This window comes from Lepidothrix coronata, unplaced genomic scaffold (assembly GCF_001604755.1).
Source record: "Lepidothrix coronata isolate B3197 unplaced genomic scaffold, Lepidothrix_coronata-1.0 Scaffold5, whole genome shotgun sequence".
NCBI classification, from domain to species: domain Eukaryota; kingdom Metazoa; phylum Chordata; class Aves; order Passeriformes; family Pipridae; genus Lepidothrix; species Lepidothrix coronata.
In genome coordinates, this window is record NW_016690185.1 from 5,931,184 (window position 1) to 5,947,670 (window position 16,487).

Consider the following 16,487-nt stretch of genomic DNA (forward strand, 5'->3'; position numbering starts at 1 on the left):
CCACTCTATTTTCTGTTTACCTTGCAGGTAATAACAAACATATTCCATGAAGACTCAAAATAGAGAAGAAACATACGAGTCAAGGCACTAAAAGAAAATTAAGGCTTACTTTTCCCTGTAAACATGTAATGCATTAATAGATTAATTTCCCATTAGACAAATGACGTAGCATGCTACGGAAGATGAACTGCATATCAGATGCAGTAAAACTCTAATCACAATTAAAATAGCCGACTAAACATTATCTGAATCAGAACCAAGCTGCACTAGGGAAGCTCTTCACCATGGTGCTATGTTTGAAGTATAGTTTATATGCCAGGGCTTACTGACTGCATTAAAGTTACCCTGGTTACTGAGGACTCCCATTCAATCACCTGAAATTTGCTGTCTCTGCAGTGGAGAACTGTGTGTTTATCACACTGCTGGGTTTTGATAAAATGACCCAGAATACAAACACAGATATCTGAACCAGTGTATTTAAAATTGAAATTAAAAAACAGAAACAAAAATATCTCGATCCATGTCTTCAACATTAGACATGTGACAAGGAGCACAGTAATCAAAGATGCAGCAAAATTGTCATGATCATGATAACATGGAAATACTTACCATAGCATGATGATAAATGACAATATTGGTAACAATGTTGAGACAAATAGTTGAACAAAATATAATTACATAGCTTTAGCATCATCATTTTTCTAAAGCAGCATAGTCATTTGGAAGGACAATCTGAATCATGTGTAATTCTAACTGTTACATGAAATAAAGGATAAAGTCAATCAAGCCTGCTCTTCTGCAAGATCATTCACTCTGGACACATGAACATAAGCATACAAATCTTCAGGTTTCATCAGGTCAATCAGAACAGTCAACTAGGATAAACAGTCTTGGGAAGAGTTTAGAAAACTAAAAGCCACATCAGGCCTGCAGTACGCATGGTCCTTAGTTTATGTAAAGTATGTGGCCCTTAAAGAAAGTATGTTCATTGGTGTCAAATCAGGTCCAGGATGAATCTATGAAATAGTTTGAAAACCATGGATACAACTGATAGAAGGGTGAAGATTCAGAAAAACTGCATGTTAAGTAATCGGGAAGATATACATGTTATGAGCTTGGATTTTTCCTAACCTCTTCATCCCAATCAAAATCTAATGTCGCATCATCTAGCTCTGCTATTGAGAAGAGAGATTTCTGTGTTATCATACTGGCTTTACCAGCATCTCCCAACACAAAACTCTTCCTTCTGCTAGGATTGCTCATGTGCACCTTCAGTGATGTACTATGGCTTTCCTTGTTAGTGTCAGTCCTAATGGCAGGTGAGGTTTCTGATTTTGACTCAGGACGTGACACAAAGGAGAAAGTCGACAGTTTGGCTAATGTGCTGGAGCGCACCTTCCCTGTGCTTGGGCCACCAAGTTTCTCCTCTCCTTCTCTTTTCTTCTCAGGGGGTGGATGTGACGCAGCATCAAAACTGACATCAGAGCATATTGTTGCACTTCCTCTGATTTCTTTCCCTAAGGCCTGACTCTCCTGCTCTTCTTTCCCTTTATAATCGATTGATCGTTTTTCCAAACTACATTTTCCTAAGTGAGACAATGTCACCTTGCCTTCCTTGGGGGGGCAGCATGCTTCTGGCACCTGCTCTCCCTGGAGCTGCTCACCTGGCTTAAAAATAGTTTCACTGTGAAAAAGAGAAACTTCTTCATTTTTCTTCTCTGAAGAATGATCAAGTTTTGTCCTTGGTCTGAAAGAAAATTTAGCCAGTTTAGCAGCTGGGGGACTTTCACTGTTGAGGATTTCTGGCTCATGGGAACTTACATTTGTTTCCTTCACTACTTGATGTTTACTTCGTTTTCTCAGGGAAATTGTTGCACTTTTTGCTGCTACAGATATACTGTTCTCTTCTTCCCCTAGCACAGAATCTGCATCACTTGAAAGATTTGACAGGCCAGAGGCAGGTAATTCTGAATGAAGAGCCTTTGCCTCAGGGTCCTGTGTACTTGTAAAGAATCCACGTGATTTCTCCGTGTGCAGCCTCTGCCACCTTTTAGAAGCATGTTGTGTAATAACTGAATCCTGCACACTAGCACTTGGTGATGCTGGGTCTGGAATATGAGCTTCTGAAGAAGAACAGTTGTGTTCTTCAGTCCTTTTCCTGCTTAACTTGGAAACTTTGTCCTGTTTCAAAGGAGCATGCAGATCCACAGCTGTTAGTGACTCTCGTATTCCATTTCCCTTCACAGGTACTGAAGTGGATCTTTCTTCAGAACAGGATGTTTTACACGGGGTTTTTGAAGCCAAGTTATTTGGAGATATCTTGGGCACTGGAGACTTCTTCTGAGAAGTTTCTTCAGCATCAACTCTGTGCTCTTCCAGGCTGTCAAACCATGCCAGGCTGTTGGTATTTTTGTTATTACCACGTGCTTGGTTGCACAAGGTTTCTGGATGAATATCCCTGTCACAGCTGCCTTCAGGCAAAGGCGGCTGTGACTCAGAGTTATCCTCTTGTTGCTTTGAAGGTTCTGACTGAGACCTTTGCTTTGACTGTCCGAACACATCCCTGTTCAAGCATCTTGTGGTAGCACTGAAATTTGTCTCTTCAGGCTGAAGTTGGGATGAATTTTCCATTTGCAATCTATAAAGTGAAAAAAAAAGGCCATAGTAAATTATTTTTCTTTCTTTTTCTTTCTTCATTGCATTATTGATACTTAATAAGTATGACTGTTGGAAAGCTACAAATAATGTAGGCCACAAAGGTATAGTGCTAAGTTTCACATACAGTTACAAAAGCTGGTGTTGCAGTCTGTGATCTTTCAGCACCTTTGACAGTAATTGGTAGAATTTACTGTCCCTAATTGATAGATGGACAGAGGAAGTAACCACCTAAACTGCATTTCCTTGGTAAACCAAACAGAAAAAAATAAAAACTAAACAAACAGCTTTGCACTACTTACAACCATTGCTAAAGTCCCTCAGGATTTTACATATTCTGTAAATCTATCTTCTAGAACAGGAACCTAATTAAATTTTATCCTGAACCAGACAAAGCCTCAAACAAGTTATTGGAATGGAAAATCCAGGTATTACTTGGAACAGTGGTTGTTGTTGGATTTCTCTCATAATCACTATGTACACAACATGTCAAAAACTCCATATGATAGAGTGAAAGCATCTCAGATCACTTATAACACTTAATTATGACTGTCTGTGGCTATCAGTATTCTCATGGCCCTCCAAAACAACAGAGGTGCTAGAATGAGGGTTCCCTCCAATCTCATTATAGCTGATATTCTGTCTATTGTACTTAAACATATAATTTCAAAGGGAGACAGTATTCTGGTTTTTTGCTAAATAGTGATACAAACCGTGAGTGAAAAGCAGCCACAGTCCATCCCAAAAGTAAATACATTTGTCTAAGAGAAATGATACTTATGCATTATAAACAGTTTCTCTGCTATATGAGAGAGAAAACATTACATTGACAAGTATGTTTTAGAGTAATTATCATAACTGTTTACTAACATGTTTATTCTTAAATTTTTTATGGGCTATAGACTATGACTCGTCATGAAGGGATGAGAGATATATGCTTGTTTTATTGAAATATAGCTTAGGGGGAATGCATGGAACAAGTCTTCCAGTACAGAATAGGTTGTTTTAAAGAGGACATTAATTTAGTATTCCCTGAGCTGCTTAAGGGACAGAAGAAGAAATCAGCTTAATTTGCAGCATAGGGGGTTCAAGGAGATATTGGGAAAACCTTTATGAGCATTAGGTGGAGCAATCATGGAATAGACTATACAGTGGCAATGGAAAATCCTCATCATTAGAAGGGCTTCAGAACAGCTAACATGAGCCCCTGCCAGGAAGGTCAAATGCAGACCTGATCCTGTCTTTGTATTTGATCTCCCATCCCATCCTACATTTCTATGATCCCTTGTGAACACCTCTGTTTTAAAACTAGTTTTTGTCTGTCTCTGGAATATATCCTATTTTCATCTGCTTTTGTTGACTCTGTGGTTATTTAACATATCATTACTATGACTTACAAAATAAGTCTCAAAAGTAGTTAAAAGAAAAGTGAATTCTCCCATCTGTTTCCATTAAATTCAACAACATTAATCTTTTATCTTCCTTTAACAACATTAATCTTTTATCTTCCTTTAACAACAAGAAAGTACAAGTTTCTTTAGAGCCTAATCTCATTCCAGGAAACAAGTGTTATTTTTTTGTATTTTATTTCCTTCCAATCCTTGTGTTTTTCTCTCAGCCTCAGTACATTAATAGCTTTCTATTAAAAATGACAAATAGACTTTCCAAAGATTACTGCAGTGAGCTGAAAGCTAGAGATGAGACAGTGAAAATTCCAGCATGTCAGAAAAGAAAAATCACCCGAAAGAACAGAATTTTGATCCAGGCTTACATTTTCCCTTAGCAGAACGGGAAGGATCCCAACAAGCCCAACACAAAAGAAGGCTTAAAAAATCATGAAGCAGATCTGCTGCAAGCAACAAAAGGTTATATAAAATTATTTGATCAGCTACAGAATCTGGCATTTGGCTCTAAGAAGCTCTGCTGAAATTTATCCGAGCATAGTACTGGGATATGAGTTGAGAACTGATTAAAATGCCCTTAAAATATTTGTAAATTCCATAACCCAGAGAGAGAAATGATCTTGTGATGATCTCAAAGTGCTACTTCAAAACAATCTCTCTGATTATCCATGTCCTCTAAAGAACAAGTCCCTTCCCAATGCCAGACCCTATTTTTAGACTCTATCCAAATATTATTGTGAAACAACTTCTTTTTCACTTCTGAATTAGTTTGTTGCTTTGTATAGACCTGTCAAGTCTCTGTAGCTCTTTGTGCAGAAGATCTTGCAGCTCCAGCCTCTCCAATATGAGTTCACACTGTGTTCGGTACTGCGCCATTGGATTTTCGGGAAATGAGGTGTGTAAGGCATTGATGCCTCCAAGAAGTGCACCCCCCTATGTCAACAAAGAGAGTGGAGAAAAAAAATAGTAGGAAACTACTTTTATTATTCAGCACCAAATTAACACAGTGGAGATCATTTTATCCAAAATTCTCCCCTAGATATTTTAAAGCTTAAGGTAAAAATATTTATTAATTGTATCCACATAAATCATCCCATTAGGTCTGCTCACATGGGCAAAGTTGCTCATACACATAAAGCAATTACATGATCAAGCCTCCAGTTTACTCATCCTGGTTTATTTTTATTGCTACAAAGAATGGGAAGTCCACCTAAAGCTCGAGAACATCATGACTGAAAATGAAAATGACAGTTATAAAAGTTTTCCAAATACCTGGTAAAAATTCTGCCCATGTGAGGAACTTTTATAACAGAAGTAGTTCTGACTACTAGAAGTTTTCAGTAGCTTTGCCTAATTTCTTAAAGGGAAAGACTTGGGTATTAAGGTTTATCAACACAGGGTGACTTGTCTGGAAGAAATATTTCTGAGTAGCTCTTTAAGAGTAACTATTTGGGAGTAATCCCAGTGACTTGTAAGTGATTTTAACCTGGGACAATTTTGCTGTGCCTTGTAAAAATTAAATAATTTTTATTTGGAACAGAGCATCTTGCACAGTGATTTGTTCCACAACAAATAATCTAGAATAGCTCTGTAGTTAATTGCTCTTTGGGAAAAAACACCTCACACCACAAACCCTCTATTTTGCCACAAATTAGTTAGTGTTTACCACTCCTGTCTAATCTATAAAATTCAGTACAAGTAATGAACAAGATATGTAGCAAGTACCATGAGAGCAATAGCACAAGTCGGTGGAGTCTCCAGACACAGAAATAGCTACATATGGCATCACATGTACCATACATTTTCAACTGTGGCAATTTATGGTTCTCCCATTTTGAAATGTTTAAATTTTATATTAAAAAAATTACATCAAAAAACATAATTCTGTTGGCTAATTAAAGCCCTCTAACACTGCACACTGCTAAAAATAAGGCCATTCATGCAACCTTTAATGCATCTCACTGAAGCTACCACTTGGGGTTGTTTTTTTGCATATCACTTCAGGCACATGATAGATCTGTTCCACACAGAAGCACAAGTCTGTCGTCTCTGCAGTATTTGCTTCGGGAACTTGAAAGTTCATAGGTAATGGGGTGGGGACTCAGTGTCTTGGTTAGAACAGTTAAAAGCAGCCAAGGAGAACCAGATTCCACATCTGACACTAAGTTCTAGTTCTTGTGACTCAGAATGAGCCAGTTAAGAAAAGGTTTTGAAAGACAAAAAATGTGTAAGTGGGATCCTGATGTGGTGTGTGCACAGAAGGAAATTGCAGAAAACAGAAAATATGCTCAAACACTCAAAGTGTTACTACTCTGAAACCCCAAACATCTCTCACGGGGTATGTTCCAGCAGACAATTTCTTCTCATTGTGCATAATTCAGCCTCACATCATAGAACAGGAGTAGTACCATCCCATCACTTCACAAGGACTGTGTGAGGATATGTGAATTGGTATTTCTGAAATATTCAAGTACACTGGAAATGAATTCCACAGAAAAATATGTGAAGAAATTGAGAATACTGCCTTTAGAACAGCAGGCAATAAAGAAAATATTGAGTAAGACATTATCAAAAGATAGTTCCTTTTGGCCTGAGTACTGTCAGCCTGTGACCTAAAGATCCAGTGGAAAAAAAGTAGATATATGGCCATGGGGCACAATAATGTCTTGTCCTCACTGACTTTTCAGTGCTGTACTCGGCCATCACAATGAGCTTCTTTTAAATAGTCTATGTGTTTGTGTGTGAAATTCTAAGTGAATTTAAAATATCTGTGAGGTTTCATTCCTGTGCTGGTGCTCATGTCTCTGAGATATCTGCCCCTCTGAGATTCTGAGATATCATTTTGAGTAGAGGAAAGTAACCATATGATAAAATCACATGCTGAGGGCAGAAGATCTAGAGCAGAGAAAGAAAAAAAAGAAAGTGTTACAGAGAAAGTTAGCAGAAAGGAAGGGTGTAAAATGCCCAGGAATGGGAAAATCCAATATAAAAAGGAATAAAAGAAGAGTGATTGTAAAGGGAATAAAACAAGGATGGAAACATGACCAAGAGAAGGAGGGAGACAGTATTAACGAGAGGAAATGAGACAAAGAAAAGATCAAGTGGGGGAATTGAAATATGTTGACAAAGTAGGAAGAGAAATATAAGGGTGAATTCGAGGACAAAATGAACAAAAAACCACAATGAGCTAGGCTGGTGAAGAAAATTTTATAGTCTTCCTTCCCAAGAGGGCTCACAAGAAATATCTGAACACTTGCAGGAGAACTGTAAACTTTAAATTTATACTGGCAAGAATACGACTTATTGTAGAAGTTCCAAAGACAGTGTTGAAGATGGAGTTTGCTGAGGTAAAAGGTGGCAGCCAGTCCTTCAAGAAGGATACTCGTATTTCCCCATTTACAACCTCATTCTACAGACTGACAATTAGGTTGGAAACAGAGGATGTATCTATACAAAATATTGTGGGGTTTTTTTTCTAGAGAAGAAATCCATTTCTGAAAATACACTTTTGCATGCTACTTCTATCTTTTTTTACTAAAACAAAGAAATCTCTTCCATCAAAAAAGAAACAGTTTCAGTGAATCATTTATACTTTCCAGGAGGAAAGTAAAATTTGACCTTAAATAGCAGAGCACAAATTTGCAGATTCCTATCAAAAATGAACACATTTGTCTACTTGCTCACAAGAAGTGAAGAGTAGAACAAATACAGTGAGCACACCAGCTACTCCCAGGTATTCTTCTGCAGTCATAATTCAGGCAAACTTCTCACTGACTCTTACTAGAGAGATGCTTGTTATGCAAACTGCAGCCCTCGAGGGCAGGGCTGTATAAAAATGAAAGAGTGAGCCATAGTTAAAACAATTCTTTTGCTTTTACTCATGCTGATGAGGTAGAGAGACACAGAGATGACATACTATTATATGCATACATTTCACTTTTTGATCTCTTACCAAAAACAAACAAAGAAAATTAGTATTTCAGAGTTCTTATATCCAAAACCGTATTGCTTCGAAATCACTGTCCCATCAAATTCCCATCTAGTTAATTACAGGTTTAATTGCAGTTAATGAACACTTATGTGATATCTTCCGCTATTTCAACAGCTTCACATTTTACCTTAGATACAGTGCTGTCATTGAAAAGCTGAGCTCTTCAAAACAGTGCAAGACAAATTGCAGCAGACAGCTAAATAATCTTTTCCTACTTAATAAGGTTGGGCCCTGTAGTATTTTTGAGATAAATTCCATTTGCAACATTGTGCAGTAGATTATCTGTGGCACAAATTGCAAGTCTCTCAACCCTCACTGAAAGAACAAGGGAGATCACAAGGGCCTACCTGCCACATGTGACTTTGTGCATCTATCCTGAAGAGCTTTGTCTCCAAAAAGGAACATATCTACTCCTGCAAAGGTCTTTCAGGTCCATTGAGCTAATAATGGGTGCTATATAAAACTTTGAATATATTCATACCAACCTATACAGAAACATAGGAAATGCCATTTTGGATCAGACCAGTCAGCTGTGCAGTGGAGTACACCATCTCTGACAGAGCCAAACCCAAATATTTCAGACATGCTTAAAGTTCCTACGTATAAAACTCTGGAAAATCTGCTTGTGGTAATTTTTTTCCTACTCCAAAGCATGAAGGTTTATTTCTCTTAAAAATATTCTATCTGAAGTAATAGTGTCTATATTATTTTCCACATTTCTACAAAAAAAAAGTCCCTTCTATCAGATTCACATTTCTTTTATTAATTCTAAATGTGCTGCCTTTTCAACATCCTAACAATGTTACAGTAAACTAAAATCTAGCTTTCCACATTTATTTAATGCCTTTTTACATGGAAGCATTACATAAATCCACATGATAACTGGAATGCACAATTTTCAGTCCAACCATGTTCAGAATTTGAAGGTTTCTCAGAGTAAAATTAGTCTTCTACAAGTTCTGAGTTTTACTATTACCACCAACATAGTTCAAAATGATTTAATGGCAAAATAAAGTGTAGGTCTTGGCAATTGTTCGGACTTGCTTAAAAAAATTATTAGGTCCTCTCGTACCTAGTTAATTAGTGACTACATAACATCATGGAGAAAAAACCCATCAGAGGCTATTAAACACGGAATTTATGGCTCAAAAGCTCTTTAAAATGTAGATTACCAAAACTCAATAGTATGCCAAAACTTCACTTAGACTGCGAAGTCTATAAAAAAAGGTATCAGGCCTTTATTGCTAATCCAGATTTTTCAGTATAATCTCTGTTTAAGGATTTTAACAATCCAGATGGACTAAAAAAGACTTGTCAAGGTCTCTGATGACCTTCTTTCCATGAGTCTATAAAACCCTTTCCAAAGAGACGAAGGGATCTGGCACATGTGCACATGAAAAACTAAATCCCTTCAATGGGGTATTGCAGCAATGGCAATGTCTGCAAGAAACCTTACCTGCATAGAAGATTCCATCACTGACACCACAGTTACTGCATCTTCCAAAGTCACAGTATCCCTAAACATCAACCGGGCGTGAGCTATCAAAAATATCAAAAAGTGTTACCAAAGTCAAACCCAATTTTTTGTACTAGAAGGAACAAGATATTTCTTCAAATTTCTTCAGCTCTTCAAACACTTGGACACGGGCATAACTTAAACATAAATATGATAATTTTTGATTTTAGGGTCAATTTCAACGGAAATTGAAAGCCTTAGTTTTTCTAGTAAACAACGTGGTGTGACTTTCAAATTACAGTTACACTGACAGTTCAAATAAACATGCTCAAAATTCTACAATTAAAAAATGTAAAGTTCAGATATCACAACAAAGAGTGTGATATCAAACATCCCTATATAGGTACATGTCATCACCGTAAAGTGAAAAAATAAAATCTAGTTTTCATCACAGGTCAGAAAAAATTTGATTTCCTCTACACTGGTCTGTATTACAAATTTAGCATCATTTAAAATGCTTTCCTCTACAGTAGCTTAATTTTTTCTTCCTTCCCTTTCTTAAGTTAGCAAAACAAAAATAAATTTTCATAAATAGATATAATGCAAATAATTTACCACATGAAGCCTTTCTCCTGATTGGCCATGGAAACACAATCAAGTCTTAGTCATCAAGAGAAAAGCAGATTAATTAATACTATCTACATAATAGTTTAAAAGAACAAAATATTACTAAAAGCTCCAATCGCATGAACTAATAAGAATGGAAGAAACACTGAATGTGAAAATTACATGTGAATCCCAGAAGTTAGAAATGTCTTTCACTTAAATGGAGAATGTCTTTCCCCCAAAATGGAGAACAAGATATAAACATCTGACACAGGAAGCACTACATTGCCATTTATGATTGTTAAACAAAATACAGTACATAATTTTAAATTCATCCCAAAAATATTTGATATGTTATTTTACAAAATAAAATCATGTTAAGACAAAAAACTACTGCTTCCTTTGTTTTTGTTCTTATAAATGAAATATGATTTGAACTCAGCGTTGGAAATGCTGAAGTTGTATTGCAAAATACAGACTTGATTACTGATACTTACAGAAACAAAAAACATGCTATGTTTATGTTTATATTAATTTTGGGATAGAAATAAATATTTGACTCAAATGAAGCCAAGTAAATCCTGAGACTGCTTTTCATATAGGCACATAATTTCTGAGATTTTTCTCTCAAATATTACTTCTTCCAGTGGTTTAGCTGTTTATTACGTGTGTGAGAATGCCAAAACTAAAGGTGGTTTTGATAATCTAAATGTAACACCGTTTCCCACATTCAAAATCTTCAACTCACAGTCTCTTAGATTAGAAAGATAAAACAATGCAATAATCACCCCTATAGAAAAGCTACTATTCTGCTTACTGGCTATAATTATACCCCTATTCATTTCATAAAGGTTAATTGTTAGCCTAAAAATAAAAATGCCGGGGCCTTACCCTCTGCAAGGCGTATCAAACTCTCCAATAAGCGGATGGTGGTCCGGGCAGCGTTCCTGCAGTCACTCTGACGCTGCATTTGATAGTAGCGTACAAGGATCAGGTTACTCTCATCAGACAATTTCGGCTGTATGCTTTTTATAAGGCAGAAGTAGGTTTTCATCTTTTCCATGCTCCAGAGCTTTTCTGATTTGCTTGGGCAACCTGCATTAGAACTGCCTTATCAGTAATTCTTTAACAACAGACATCAAGTTTCTTCCTAAGAATTTCTGTTAAATAGACAGGTGACTATAAAAGACACATTACTGTACTTTTGGGGCACACTGGCTGGTCTGCACACTAGTCCTCAAGAACTTGGTCAAATTCCAGTGCAGAATTTTACACCATCCAATCCCTCTCCTATCAAAATCCACAGTAAAGCCTCCAGTCATTTCAGCAGAACTCCTCAGTCAGCCTCACTGCCTACCAGATGGTATAGGCAGTACCAAGTGCTTTGGAATTCCTTAAAATGAAAAATCCTACAAGAGTGTATGTACCTCCACTGTCCGTTTTACCTACCTTGTAGGAACCAAAAGCTACCTGCCATATTCTGAACACTTTTTGTAGGGAAATACTTAAGAAAGAGAAGGAAGTTAGCTGAAGAAGTTTCCTCTAATCACTTCTTACGCAATGGGGATCAAATTCATGTTCCTAAAGTGGATGGGGAAGGCACTGGTTAAAATTAAATCATATTGCCTTCCCTAAGTCTAGAGCACAAAGCTCCACATTGGGAACACCATTGTTCATTCTTTGAGCCCTGCAGCACATGCAGCTCCAATCTGTTCTGCCTGAATTAGGTTTCCCATTAACACAAGTACAATTGCATGGAGTTTAGAGTCTGCAGATCACACAATGTAAAGGCGCAGGATGGTAACCATCCACTTACTGAGCAGCCTGGGCTGAAATCTCTTGATGATCACAGAGTAAAAGCATAGTGTTCTCAGCTCACCCCTCCTAATTAATTTCTATCTTAGTCCTACTTGAAAAACAACCATACAGCAGAAAATCACCATAACAAAAATGTATTCACTGATTAGTATGAAAGACTCAAGAATAACAAACCAAAAGGTAGGGAAATAAAAGAAACCAAGAAAAAAACAAAACCAGAACCAACCAACCGAAAAACACCTTACAATTTAAAAAGACTACTCTTACCTTTATTTTGCAAGATGAAGGATGAAATGATGCGGTCCCATTCCTCATTCTTTGTATCCAGCAATACTAAGACCAGGTCAAATCTGCTCAACAGGGGACTGCCAAGAGCTATGTTGACAGAGACAGACTCATTAGGGTCATAATGGCCTTTTGGGTTTGTTGCTGCCAGGATAGTTGTCCTTGTATTAAGCTTGCACACCAAGCTAGAGAAAAGAATGGTGAACATTATGGTTGAATTAAATTGGTAGGGAAAGTTATTTCAAAGTGTTTAAAAATTTTCATGTTTTTACACCATAAAGAGCATAAGAGCTAAACAATGTACACAATTATTGTATTAATTTTTATTATATGTACAGCTTTTCTCAGTAGGAGAGTAACAACTAGATAGACAGTGATCAGGCTACGAAAAGTAACTGACTAATATTGCTGCAAGTAATCTCTATATACAGCTAGGTCCTTAAATAGTGAAAACCAACATTACTTTTCAGATAATAAAATAAAATGTAACATACACATATGTTTTATTCCTACGTGTAAACATCAATATGAACCCAAGCAAACAATGATGGCAGCCATTTTCCTCTTTTAACCATGATGCCCTAGCATGTGCTTGTAGATGTGAAGCAAGATTATTTTTTATTCTAGTAGTCCAAATGCACTCTTTTTGGTTAAGGCAGCAGCAGGAGCATTCTAACTTTGGTTTGTCTCTGAGCTATTTCTAGTCAGCTCCTGAGTAACTGCAGCCTCATGTCCAAAGTTCTTCTGTAACTGAGAGGAAAGACCACAGAGCTTCCACTGGCTCACACCCAACAGGAATATCTGTTATCTCCCATGCACTAAAATAAGACCTAAATTAACAAGGTGCTTAATCTATCTGTGCTAAGTTACTACGCAAAAAACCCTCATTATATGTAGTCCTTAGAAGTGAGCAACTGAGGCTACATGTGCAAGTTAGTAAACAGTGTTTGGGGTCTACGAAACACAACTGACCACAACAAGGAACCTAGCTAAAATATGTCACTGTCTTACTAAGGAGACAGGATCAGGTTGATTCCAAATATTTGTGCCCAGCTGCATTATTAGCAAAGGCTAGTAATCACCCAGGTGAGACTGACATCACTTGACTGCTAGAGTAGAAACACTCAGAATAAGGAAAGGACATGATCAGTTAGAGAAGCCAAGATGTGATAGGAGCAAGAGCTGAGCTGAACGCAATATGAAGGAATATGAAAAGGGTGATTCCTTTTGAGTAGCAGGAATTGCAGCAATACCAGCCAGAAAATTATTTGGGCCTGGACAAGAGCTGCATATGACTGAGAGAATGAGATATAAGCTCAAAGATCCAAGTGGTGGACAGGAGTGTGTGTGGAGGAATAGCAGATTTGAACATACAGTACTTTGAAAAAAGAGAGAGAGGAACTAAAAGTAAGCAGGAGTTTACGTCATGCCCAACACATAAAATTCAGCAGCCTGGAAGTCTCTTTATCTGTTTTTGTTGCCATGCAGTATTACTGGGCTTGACAGGGCAAGAGGACATAATCTCAAGCTGTGCCAGGGAAGGTTCAGGTTGGACATCAGGAAAAATTTCTTCACTGAAAGGGTGATCAAGCATTGGAATGGGCCACCCAGGGAGGTGGTGGAGCCACCACCCCTGGAAGTTTTCAAGCAATGACTGGACATGGCACTTAGTGCTATGATCTAGTTGATACTGTGGTGATCAGTCAAAGGTTGGACTCGATGATCTTAGAGGTCTTTTCCAACCTAATTGGTTCTATGATTCTGTGATGTTGGTGAAATGAAGTCCCGCTCTCTGAGTTGCAACAAAAAAAAGTTACTAAGTTCCTCATTTCACATATGATTAGTACAACCACTTGCAGCAAAGGGCAAGGAAAAGAACACCAAGTCTTCTTAGGAAAGTACCTGGCCTAAAGTGGTAGATTGAAAACTCAACGTGAAGAGGGTATGTATTTATTCTGATCACTTGCAACCTCTGGTCCAGTGCACTGTCCTTGGAAATGCTGACTCGTCTAGTTTAAGAATACTGCTGAGAACTAAACTCTTAAGTACAACAAAGAAAATAGATATATTTAATTAGCATGACAAACCTCGTAAGTATAAGACAAACATCCTATATTGTTTTATTGCATGTGTTAACATGCCACTTACCCTGCCTTTGCAACACTGATGGTTTGTTGCTCCATTGCCTCATGGATGCTGGTTCTGTCATGTTCTTTGATACTGTTGAACTCATCAATGCAACAAAGGCCTCCATCTGCAAGCACCAGTGCTCCAGCTTCCAAATTCCACTCCCCAAAGTCCTTCACAGCAGTCACTGTCAAGCCTGAAGAATCAATTACTTTAGTCAGTCTTTTCCTTAAAATGCAGGAATGCACTTGAGTGAAAGAAAGGGACCCAATGTACTGGCTTGTGCCATGGACAGAAGGCAGAGCAGCAGGGTAGCTCCACCACATACCTCTACCACGAAACTCACTTTAGAGCTACTGGTAATCAATCCCACTAGTGTTGCGGCAGGTTAGCCTGGAGCTGTGGAGCAGATTCTGTTAAACTTGCCATGTTTGATTGTGACTTGTTTTAGGACTTTGTTAAATGAACGAAAGAGATTAGGATATGAAGACTAGGTCTGCCAGATCATATTGAAAATTAGGGCAAATGCAAAGATTGCAAAATTATGCAATGGACCCATTCAGATCCTCTTCCTCCTCAACTACTAAAACAGACAAAATTTTGGAGCTGCAAAGTTTGGAAAAAGAAATATATTTCAGTCTCACAAAACACCTTGTCCCAGGAGGCAGAGTCAAATTCTTCCCTTAAACTAAGGTAGTTACATTTCTTTATGAGATTTTGGTTTCCTCTAAGCATTAAGTAAAAGTGAAAATCTAAAGATGCCCAAGGATGAAATGGCGGAAGAAAAATAAAAAAAAGTTACCCAGTAAATCTACGCACGATCCAACATCGTATGGATGGCAAGTCAAAAAGCCTGCACAACTGTGGAAACAGCCACACATTAGCAAGTACGTGCAGCTCCTTTCAATCCTTCTATTCCCTATTTCCCAGCTTCTTCTCTATCTTTAGCCCTCATTTTTCACTCCAGTGTTCTGCTCAAAATATCCTAGTAGTTGACAAGCTGCAACCAGCCTAAAATCTCCTGGAATTCTATGACAAAGCCTGCACAAGAATCCCGCTCCCCGCCATTTGGTTCAGGGAAGAGAGGCTGCAGAGACCTTCTCATTGCTGCACAGCCCATCACAGTACCCATTTGTTCTCAAGTGGCCAGCAAAAGGTTACTAGAAATATATATGTTTCCTGAAACTAATAAGTACTTCAGCTTGTTGTAAGGAATCTCCTTCACTGTGTCCAATCTTTCTCAGTTTTTGGGACTTTGCACCAAATAACCCGGGCAGTCAATCATACAGCAGAATTATAAAAACACAAAATAACCACATCAGGAAGTACTAGAGCCTGGCTGTACATTTATTTCCATGCAGAATCTTCACCTGTGGTAGGGGTACACAACTCACACCCCCCCGAGCCCTGGGCACTCTCTGCCCACAGTGGTGTGAGGGATGTCGCTGATGCTACAGTGCTGTGTCACTCCGCTTCTCCCTGTGCTCTGTGCATGGCAGCCGTGAGATGGCCTCCCTCACAGGGCTCCTGCTGCCACACAAGATGGCCTCCTCTGCTGCACAACATGGCAATCTCGCTGCACAGGGAAGGTGCATTGTCTCACAGTTTATTATGTCACCCAAGCCCTTCTTGACAAAAGAGGAAGGGGATGGTCTCCTGACAGCACAGCTGTGTAGCAGGCATGCTCCATTCCCTACACAGCCCCTCTGTGGGTGGCCTCTCCAGCAGCAGTGACACAGGCTCACAGCAGAACAGCCATGCAGACAGCCCGTCCCACCTGGGGCACCCAGCACCCCACCAGCAAACCCCCCTTTATTCAGGGGGCTCCCCAGCCAGCCAAGTGCTGCCACACTGCCACGTCAGCCAAGAGGTTGATGCCATGGGTGCTGGTCAGGGCAATGCAGCTGCTCTGCGGGGTCAGACTCATGAGCCTGCTAGCCCTGCACAGCCCCAAGACGGGGGTGACACTGGCACTTGGGCTCCCATCAATACCCAGCCCCAACAAAACCAGCACAGAAAAAGGAAAAAACAAAACCAAAAACATAACAAAAAGAAAGAGCTGAAAGCACCCCAACCCACAAGGGCCTCATGGCACATGGGGGAGCTCCACAGGCAAAAAGGTTTGGTCTGTAAGCGAATCACTACT

General features: G+C 38.7%; 1 protein-coding gene across 3 annotated transcripts in view; it reads right to left on the bottom strand.

Moving 5' to 3' along the window:
- Nucleotides 1-354: 354 nt before the first annotated feature.
- MCM9 (minichromosome maintenance 9 homologous recombination repair factor) overlaps nt 355-16,487 on the bottom strand; it is a 48,722-nt gene continuing 32,589 nt past the window's right edge. Inside the window, exons 8-13 of one of the 3 annotated variants that reach the window (XM_017828022.1) lie at nt 14,363-14,537; nt 12,197-12,399; nt 11,003-11,206; nt 9,506-9,588; nt 4,846-4,991; nt 355-2,638 (exon numbers count right to left, since the gene is read on the bottom strand). In XM_017828022.1, coding sequence (XP_017683511.1) covers nt 1,108-2,638; nt 4,846-4,991; nt 9,506-9,588; nt 11,003-11,206; nt 12,197-12,399; nt 14,363-14,537 — 2,342 coding nt within the window. In that variant the 3' untranslated portion in view covers nt 355-1,107. Of the gene's footprint in view, nt 2,639-4,845; nt 4,992-8,405; nt 8,535-9,505; nt 9,589-11,002; nt 11,207-12,196; nt 12,400-14,362; nt 14,538-16,487 lie in introns of those variants that run through there. The other 2 variants (XM_017828033.1, XR_001876911.1) reach the window with 2 other exon arrangements.